The sequence below is a fragment of the Cervus canadensis genome, chromosome 18 (assembly GCF_019320065.1).
Source record: "Cervus canadensis isolate Bull #8, Minnesota chromosome 18, ASM1932006v1, whole genome shotgun sequence".
NCBI lineage: Eukaryota > Metazoa > Chordata > Mammalia > Artiodactyla > Cervidae > Cervus > Cervus canadensis.
This window is the reverse complement of record NC_057403.1, coordinates 6,880,233-6,889,614: the sequence shown is the minus strand read 5'-3', so window position 1 is coordinate 6,889,614 and position 9,382 is coordinate 6,880,233. Positions and strand designations below refer to the sequence as shown.

General features: G+C 50.4%; 1 protein-coding gene across 5 annotated transcripts; it reads left to right on the top strand.

Annotated features, from left to right (window-relative positions):
* Positions 1-330: 330 nt before the first annotated feature.
* Positions 331-6,563, top strand: LOC122420642 (sialic acid-binding Ig-like lectin 8). 5 transcript variants are annotated; one of them, XM_043436019.1, is made up of 7 exons: positions 331-843; positions 1,046-1,132; positions 1,551-1,598; positions 4,729-4,986; positions 5,201-5,297; positions 5,549-5,656; positions 5,987-6,563. In XM_043436019.1, the coding sequence occupies exons 1-6, from the start codon at positions 408-410 to the stop codon at positions 5,646-5,648; spliced, it is 1,026 nt and encodes a 341-aa protein (XP_043291954.1). In that variant the 5' UTR covers positions 331-407; the 3' UTR covers positions 5,649-5,656; positions 5,987-6,563. The 5 variants fall into 5 exon arrangements, with proteins under 5 accessions (XP_043291954.1, XP_043291952.1, XP_043291953.1 ...); XM_043436017.1 differs by having other exon boundaries at positions 1,046-1,324; positions 5,576-5,656; XM_043436018.1 differs by having other exon boundaries at positions 1,046-1,324; positions 5,576-5,656; positions 5,982-6,563.
* Positions 6,564-9,382: the final 2,819 nt, after the last annotated feature.

Genomic DNA, 9,382 nt, shown 5'->3' with positions numbered 1-9,382 from the left:
ATCTTCACAAACACCTACTAGCTGTGACTCAGGGGATCTGGCCAGAAGGGACTCTTCGTCGCTTTGCAGAAAATGACCCCCGAGGGAAAGGGCATTGACAGAGAGGCAGGAGGTGGGGCTCTGGCCCAGCATGGGATGTGAATCTGTGCAAGTCTCTCACCTTCCTTGGCCCAGCGTCCCCAGGAATGGACATGAGGTGGTGGGTGGGTGGTGGATTCCTCAGGTCTCTTCCTCTGCCAACGTTCTCTGGCGTGAAGTTCCTCTTCTGACAGAGGTTCCTTCTGACCTCATCCTCGTCTTCCTGCTGTTGCCTCCTCTAGATCTCGCAACTTTCACTCCATTTCCTGCGAAAGGAACCTTGAGAAAGAGGCTTGCCCTGAGGCAATCTGCCACTGCCAACCACAGACATGCTGCTACTGCCGCTGCTGGTGGCCCTGCTCTGGCGGAGGGAGGCAGCCAGGGGCCAGATGGGGCCTGGGGAGAATTACAAGCTGCAGCTGCCGGAGCTGGTGACGGTGGAGGAGGGCCTGTGCGTCCACGTGCCCTGCTCCTTCTCCTACCCCTGGAATGTCTGGGGCATCTTTACCTCAACTCTGGGCTACTGGTTTCGGGAAGGGGCTGCAACATCCAAGGATGCTCCCGTGGCTACAAACAACCCAGACCGAGAAGTGCAGGAGGAGACCCAGGGGCGATTCTATCTCCTCGGGGACACCCGGGCCTACAACTGCTCCTTGGAGATCAGAGACGCCAGGAGGAGGGACAGCGGTTCCTACTTTTTTCGGATGGAACGAGGAAGTGTGGAAAACAATTACAGGTCTAACCAGCTCTCCTTGCATGTGACAGGTAAGGCGGGCTGTGGGGGGAAGTCCAGGAGAGGTCGCAGGGAGGGTCCCAGGGCAGGGCTGGGATGGGAGCCCCTCCTGGGAGGGGGTCTGGGGTAAAGTGGCGGCCCAGGGGGAGAGGCTGGACCGAAGCCTGAGGCTTCTCTGGGGGCTGCACCTCAAACCCTCCTCCCGATCCCCTGTCTCCCCCCTCTTCTCACCAGCCCTCAACCACACACCTGACATCCTCATTTCGGGGACCCTGGTGTCCGGCCACCCCGGGAATCTGACCTGCGTTGTGCCCTGGGCCTGTAAGCAGGGCACGCCCCCCATCTTCTCCTGGAAGGGGGCCACCGTCTCTTCCCATGTTCTCACAACAGCCCTCTCCTCGGTGCTCACTCTCATTCCACGGCCCCAGGACCACGGCACCATGCTCACTTGTCAGGTGACCTTGCCTGGAGCTGAAGTGACCACAACAAGGGTCGTCCGCCTCAACGTGTCCTGTGAGAGCTGGGCCAGGATGCCTGGGTCCCTGATGGGGTCCGGAGGGCAGAGGGGAAGGGGGCACCAGGGCCTCAGACATCAGATTCTGGAATGCAGGCTGGGAGGGGGTCAGAAGGGCGCCCGCCCCCCCACCCTTTCCCAATTTCTGCAGCTCCTGGGGACACTGGGCCCATGTCCACCAAGGCCTCACCATTGACGTGGATCCACCATGTCTCTCTGTCCCAGACCCACCACAGAACTTGACTGTGACTGTCTTCCAAGGAAACAGCACAGGTATGAAGGAGGGCCCCCCGCCCCGGGCTGTCAGGGGCAAGGCTGCTTCCAGCTCAGGGCTGGGCTGGGCTCTGCTGGTCCCTGCCTCACTCTGGACCCACCCCAGTGACCAAAGCCCCCCAGTGGGTGAGCCCAGTGGTCCCTGCCCCTCCTCTGCCCCCATGGCCACTCTGCCAGCTGTCCCCACCGGCCCCTCACTCCCCTGGGACTTGTCCACTTCCTCTTCTGCTCCCCAAGAGCAGGGCGACATCCCCAGGGCAAAGTCCACCCCTCAAAGCGCCTCACCATCCACGACCTGACTCCTCCAGCTCTGCTGTTTATTTTCTCCCAATAGTTGTACATTAAAAAAAATTTTTTATTTAAATAGTTTTACATTTTAAATTTTATTTTTGGCTGCACTGGGTCTTCGTTGCTGCACAGGCTTTTCTCTACTTGTGGCGAGCAGGGGCTACTCTCTGCTTTTGGTGTAGGGCTTCTCACTGTGGTGGCTTCTCTTGTTGCAGAGCACTGATTCTAGGTGTGTAGGCTGCAGTAGTTGCGGTACGTGAGCTCAGGAGTTGCGGCTCCCGGGCTCTAGAGCACAGGATCAGTAGTTGTAGCACACGGGCTTAGTTGCCCTGCAGCATGTGGGATCCCCCCGGACCAGGTATCAAACTCACGTTTCCTGCATTGGCAGGTGGATTCTTCACTGCTGGACCACCAGGGAACTCCTCTCCCAATAGTTTGTAATTTACATCTATTTTGACAGGTTATGTATTGTTGTTCAGGCGCTCAGTTGTGTCCAACTCTTTGCGACCCCATGAACTGTAGCACGTCAGGCTTCCCTGTCCTTCACTATCTCCTGGAGTTTTCGCAAACTCATGTCTATTGAGTCAGTGATGCCATCTAACCATCTCATCCTCTGTCACCCCCTTCTCCTCCTGCCTTCAGTCATTCTCAGGTCTTTTCCATTGAATTTGCTCTTCGCATCAGGTGGCTGAAGTATTTGAGCTTCTGCTTCAGCATCAGTCCTTCCAATGAATATTCAGGGTTGCTTTCCTTTAGGATTGACTGATTTGATCTCCTTGCAGTCCAAAGGATTCTCAAGAGTCTTCTCTAGCACCACAGTTCGAAAGCATCAATTCTTCAGTGCTCAGCCTTCTTTATGGTCCAACTCACATCTGTACATGACTAGTGGAGAAACCATAGCTTTGACTATATGGACCTTTGTTGGCAAAGTGATGTCTCCGCTTTTTAATATGCTGTCTAGGTTTGTCATATGTATTTCACATGATCAGAAATTCAAAATGTTCATCAGAGTCTGTCCTCAGATGCCCAGTCCCCTTGTGGAAAGTCACCTGTGTCCATGAGCTGCTCTGAGCCTTGGTTTGCTTGCCCAAAGCATCTCAGGCATCCTTTGATAGCAGTAGTTCAGACATCCCTATTCTTCTTCAGGACTGTAGAGTACTCCAGCTCATAGATGGATTCTGAGTTCTTGTGCATCAGTGGGAAATTGTGGTGTTTGTTTTATTCTACCAACTGAAACACTGCACTAGTAATCTTGTAACTATTGTAATATTCTTTTATGTTCTTTCCATTGTGCTTTATCATGGGATATTGAATATAGTGGGCTTCCCTGGTGGCTCAGAATCCACCTGCAATGTGGAAGACCTGGGTTCGATCCCTGGGTTGGGAAGAAGCCCTGGAGGAGGGCATGCCAACCCACTCCAGTATTCTTGCCTTGAGTATCTCCATGGACAGAGGAACCTGGCAGGCTATAGTCCCTGGGATCGCGAAGAGTCAAACATGACTGAGCGACTGAGCATACACACGCAGTGATTTTTACAGTGCTTAGATGGATAGGCTACTCACTCCAGTATTCTTGGGCTTCCCTAGTGGTTCAGATGGTAAGGAATCTGCCTGCAATGTGGGAGACCTGGGTTCAAGCCCTGGATTGGGAAGACCCCTGGAGAAGAGTATGGCAACCCACTCCAGTATTCTTGCCTGGAGAATCCCACAAACAGAAGAACCTGGTTGGCTAGTCCATAGAGTCTCAAAGAGTTGGACACGACTGAAGCAACTTAGCATGTATGCATACCCACAGCTACATTTATCAATCACATTTGCTTCTCCTACTTTGAGTTTAAAAAAACAAATGCCACTATTTGTCCTGTGGCCTCATTTCTGAAGGCCCCCCCACACACCCACCCTAACCCCTTCCCTCCAGCCTTGCAAGTCTATGTGCTTTTCCCCGATATGCACAGGCTTTGGTCATCTTTGCAAGCTCTGTTCCTCCTTCCTTTAATGCCCTTCCAACCCTTCATCATCATCTTGCCATCCCTGCTTTCCTTTCACACTTGACTGCACATGCTGCCTTCTCCAGGAAGCCCTCCTGGACCTGACAGTAGCATTCACATTGCCTTACTCAGGGGCTCCTGCCACCCAGCGTCACTGCCACAATAAGTAATATATGGTGTTGTGAGCCCCTGTCCCTGGGCCCGAGCTCCTCACCAGACTGTTTCTAAGAGTGAGCCTCCTTGTTGTGTAGCTGCTATCACTAAGTCATGTCTTAACTCTTTTGTGACCGCATGGACTTTAGCCCACCAGGCTCCACTGTTCATGGGATTCTCCAGGAAAGAATACTTGAGTGGGTTGCCATTTCCTCCTCCAGGGGATCTTCCCGACCCAGGGATTGAACCCACATCTCCTGTACTGGTTCTTTACCTGGTGGGTTCTTTACCGCTGAGCCACCAGGGAAGCCTGAGCCTCCTTGGAGGCAGCTTGTTAAATCAGTAAATTGGCGTCAAGTGAAACCATGAATAAGGGACAAGAGGTTTCAGGGTCAATGTGGGTTCTAAGCGAAGGGCACATGGAATTAACGGCAGGGCTGACAGCACTTACGGGTGTCCTGTGTAGGCCAAGAGCCTCCCTGCTTGCTTCGTGGGGGCTGGATCCATGAGGCAGAGCCCCTTGGCGCCCAGACTGAGCACACAGTAGTGACCACGCTCACGCGCTCTCTCTGGATCCCTCTCACAGAGTCTTTGGTTCTCCCAGTGTCTGTGGGCCGCTCCCTCTCAGCCCTCCTCCAGGTACATCTTCCTCTTCCTCCCAGTCTCTGGGTCTCTCTGACCCTCGGTCTCCTTTTCTCTAGCATCCAAAGCCCAGGAGAACGGATCCTCTCTTTCAGTCCGGGAGGGCCAGTCCCTGCGCCTGGTCTGCGTCGTCGACAGCAACCCCCCTGCCAGGATCAGCTGGGCCCGGGGGAGCCTGACCCTGAGCGCCTCGCCACCCAGCCACCCGGAAGTGCTGGAGCTGCCGCGGGTGCTCATGGGAGACGAAGGGGAGTTCACCTGCCGAGCTCAGCACGCCCTGGGTTCCCAGCACGTCTCTCTGAGGGTCTCGCTGCAGAGTGAGTGTCCAGGGGCTGCCCGCGGGGGCCCACCCCCGCCCGCAGGCCCTGAGTGCTCCCGACGACAACTGCTGGACCAGCAGGTGGCGGGGTGGGGGAGGCGGGCACGTGGGGTCCCGGGAGCCTGGAAGGCCAGGGTCGGCAGTCCACCAGGGAGCTGGAGGATGAGGCCGAGGACCAGCGGGTGACCCGGGCCTCGTCCACTCTCCCGCAGGGCGGTCCGCGCGCCCGGCAGACGCGGTCCTGGTGGCCATCTGGGAAGCGGCTGTCAAGACCCTGCTCCTCCTCCTCCTCTGTCTCCTGGGCCTCCTGTGAGCACTGCCCCGGGGGAGGAGGCTGAGGGGAGGGCAGGAGGCTGAGGGGAAGGAGGATGGGCAGGGGCACCTGAGGATTCCGCTTGGGGACCGGCCTCACCCCCGCCCAATGTCAGGATGGAGGTCCCTGCCGTGCTCCAGGAGGTATGTGGGGACAACCGCCCTGTCCCACGGCCACCCCTCCTGGCCTTGAACCACGGCTGGGGGCTGGGTGAATCCGCATCCCCGTTGAATCCCAATCTGAAAAGACTGCAAGAGCCTGGTCTGTCCTGCAGAGTGAGGTGCTGCACAAAGACGTCAGCCAGACCGGCAGGGGGCGTGTCAGAGGCAAAAGAAATCCACCTTTAACCCCTCAGGTGAGTGATGGGGCACCTCACCGCCCAACATCCCAGTGCACACCTCCGCCAGGATGGCTCCTGGGATTGCTACACTCGGGGCGGCCAAAACTCAGCTGCCATTTCCCTCCACAAACTCTTTTCTCTACTGGGTTCCCTGTCACACTGATGACAAGGCAGCCCTCATCACTTAGGCCAGAAGCTGCAGGGGTGTGAGAACTGTTAGAAGGTGGGGCTGGGTGAGGGGGTTGGGGCTTGGTTGGAGGAGCACAATGTCCTTTATTTAACCTTCACCCCTTCTACGGATCCAACAAATCACTAAACGCTCCCCGACCTTCCTCCTAAGCACAGCTCATCTTGAAGCCCATCTCCTCCCGGTCCTGACCTGGTCCTTCCAGCAGCCTCATCTCTTCCCTGAGTCACTGAACCCACCCACCTCCTGCTTCCTCTCGCTGGGAAACACGGCCCTCGGGTCAGAGGACTCACCAGAGATGGTTCCGTCCACTTCCCGCACAGTCGGAGCCGCTGTGTTTCCTCCCCACGCAGGGGACAGAGGGGCCCACACTGCAGGCTGGATTCAAAGTCCTGGCCGGCTCTTCCCTGCTGACGCTCCACCCAGAGTTTCTGTTTCGGATGATGAAAGCATTCTGGAAATCGACAGTGATGATGGTTGCACTAACATGGTGATGTTCTTACTGCCACTCAGGTGTAACATGTTATTGTTTAGTTACTGAGTCATGTCCATTTTCTTCAACACCATGGACTGTAGCTGCCAGGCTCCTCTGTCCATGGGATTCTCCAGGCAAGAATACTGCAGTGGGGACCTTAACAGAACCATCACAAGCAAAGAAATCGAAACTGTAATCAGAAATCTTCCAGCAAACAAAAGCCCAGGACCAGATGGATTCACAGCTGAATTCTACCAAAAATTTAGAGAAGAGCTAACACCTATCTTACTCAAACTCTTCCAGAAAATTGCAGAAGGTAAACTTCCAAACTCATTCTATGAGGCCACCATCACCTTAATTCCAAAACCAGACAAAGATGCCACAAAAAAGAAAAACTACAGGCCAATATCACTGATGAACATAGATGCAAAAATCCTTAACAAAATTCTAGCAAACAGAATCCAACAACATATTAAAAAAATCATACACATGACCAAGTGGGCTTTATCCCAGGAATGCAAGGATTTTTTTAATATCCGCAAATCAATCAATGTAATACACCACATTAACAAATTGAAAGATAAAAACCATATGATTATCTCAATAGATGCAGAGAAAGCCTTTGACAAAATTCAACATCATTTATGATTAAAACTCTCCAAAAAGCAGGAATAGAAGGAACATACCTCAACATAATAAAAGCTATATATGACAAACCCACAGCAAGCATCACCCTCAATGGTGAAAAATTGAAAGCATTTCCCCTGAAATCAGGAACAAGACAAGGGTGCCCACTCTCACCACTACTATTCAACATAGTGTTGGAAGTTTTGTCCACAGCAATCAGAGCAGAAAAAGAAGTAAAAGGAATCCAGATAGGAAAAGAAGAAGTGAAACTCTCTCTGTTTGCAGATGACATGATCCTCTACATAGAAAACCCTAAAGACTCTACCAGAAAATTACTAGAGCTAATCAATGAATATAGTAAAGTTGCAGGATATAAAATTAACACACAGAAATCCCTTGCATTCCCATACACTAACAATGAGAAAACAGAAAGAGAAGTTAAGGAAACAATACCATTCACCATTGCAAGAAAAACAATAAAATACTTAAGAGTATATCTACCTAAAGAAGCAAAAGACCTATACATAGAAAACTATAAAACACTGATAAATAAATCAAAGAGGACACAAACAGATGGAGAAATATACTGTGTCCATGGATTGGAAGAATCAATATTGTCAAAATGACCATAATACCCAAAGCAATCTATAGATTCAATGCAATCCCTATCAAGCTACCAACGGTATTTTTCACAGAACTAGAACAAATAATTTCACAATTTGCATGGAAATACAAAAAACCTTGAATAGCCAAAGTAATCTTGAGAAAGAAGAATGGAACTGGAGGAATCAACCTGCCTGACTTCAGACTATACTACAAAGCCACAGTCATCAAGACAGTATGGTACTGGCACAAAGACAGAAATATAGATCAATGGAACAGAATAGAAAGCCCAGAGATAAATCCACGAACCTATGGACACCTTATCTTCGACAAAGGAGGCAAGAATATACAATGGAAAAAAGACAACCTCTTTAACAAGTGGTGCTGGGAAAACTGGTCAACCACTTGTAAAAGAATGAAACTAAAAAACACTTTCTAACACCATACACAAAAATAAACTCAAAATGGATTAAGATCTAAATGTAAGACCAGAAACTATAAAACTCCTAGAGGAGAACATAGGCAAAACACTCTCCGACATAAATCACAGCAGGATCCTCTATGACCCACCTCCCAGAATATTGGAAATAAAAGCAAACTAAAAATGGGACCTAATGAAACTTAAAAGCTTTTGCACTACAAAGGAAACTATAAGTAAGGTGAAAAGACAGCCCTCAGATTGGGAGAAAATAATAGCAAATGAAGAAACAGACAAAGGATTAATCTCAAAAATATACAAGCAACTCCTGCAGCTCAATTCCAGAAAAATAAATGACCCAATCAAAAAATGGGCCAAAGAACTAAACAGACATTTCTCCAAAGAAGACATACAGATGGCTAACAAACACATGAAAAGATGCTCAACATCACTCATTATCAGAGAAATGCAAATCAAAACCACAATGAGGTACCATTACAGCCAGTCAGGATGGCTGCTATCCAAAAGTCTACAAGCAATAAATGCTGGAGAAGGTGTGGAGAAAAGGGAACCCTCTTACACTGTTGGTGGGAATGCAAACTAGTACAGCCACTATGGAAAACAGTGTGGAGATTTCTTAAAAAACTGGAAATAGAACTGCCATATGACCCAGCAATCCCTCTTCTGGGCATACACACTGAGGAAACCAGATCTGAAAGAGACACGTGCACCCCAATGTTCATCGAAGCACTGTTTATAACAGCCAGGACATGGAAGCAACCTAGATGCCCATCAGCAGACAAATGGATAAAGAAGCTGTGGTACATATACACCATGGAATATTACTCAGCCATTAAAAAGAATTCATTTGAATCAGTTCTAATGAGATGGATAAAACTGGAGCCCATCATACAGAGTGAAGTAAGCCAGAAAGATAAAGACCAATACAGTATATTAGCATATACATATGGAATTTAGAAAGATGGTAACGATAACCCTATATGCAAAACAGAAAAAGAGACACAGATGTACAGAACAGACTTTTGGACTCTGTGGGAGGAGGCGAAGGTGGGATGTTTAGAGAGAATAGCATTGAAACATGTATATTATCAAGGGTGAAACGGATCACCAGCCCAGGTTGGATGCATGAGACGGGTGCTCGGGGCTGGTGCACTGGGAGGACCCAGGGGGATCGGGTGGAGAGGGAGGTGGGAGGGGGGATCGGGATGGGGAATACATGTGGGTCCATGGCTGATTGATGTCAATGTATGGTAAAGACCACTACAATATTGTAAAGTAATTAGCCTCCAACTAATAAAAATACATGGAAAAAATAAATAAATAAAATGCTGCTAAAAAAAAAAAAGAATACTGCAGTGGGTTGCCATGCCCTCCTCCAGGGGATCTTCCTGACCCAGAGATCGAACCCAA

Bases quoted from the DNA above. Each gene is read 5' to 3' on its own strand.
- LOC122420642 (XM_043436014.1), top strand. From the start codon at position 408: ATGCTGCTACTGCCGCTGCTGGTGGCCCTGCTCTGGCGGAGGGAGGCA. The intron at 1,325-1,550 runs GTGAGAGCTGGG...TCTCTGTCCCAG, and splicing joins CGTCCGCCTCAACGTGTCCT to ACCCACCACAGAACTTGACT. The intron at 5,298-5,548 runs GTGAGCACTGCC...CAATCTGAAAAG, and splicing joins CTCTGTCTCCTGGGCCTCCT to ACTGCAAGAGCCTGGTCTGT.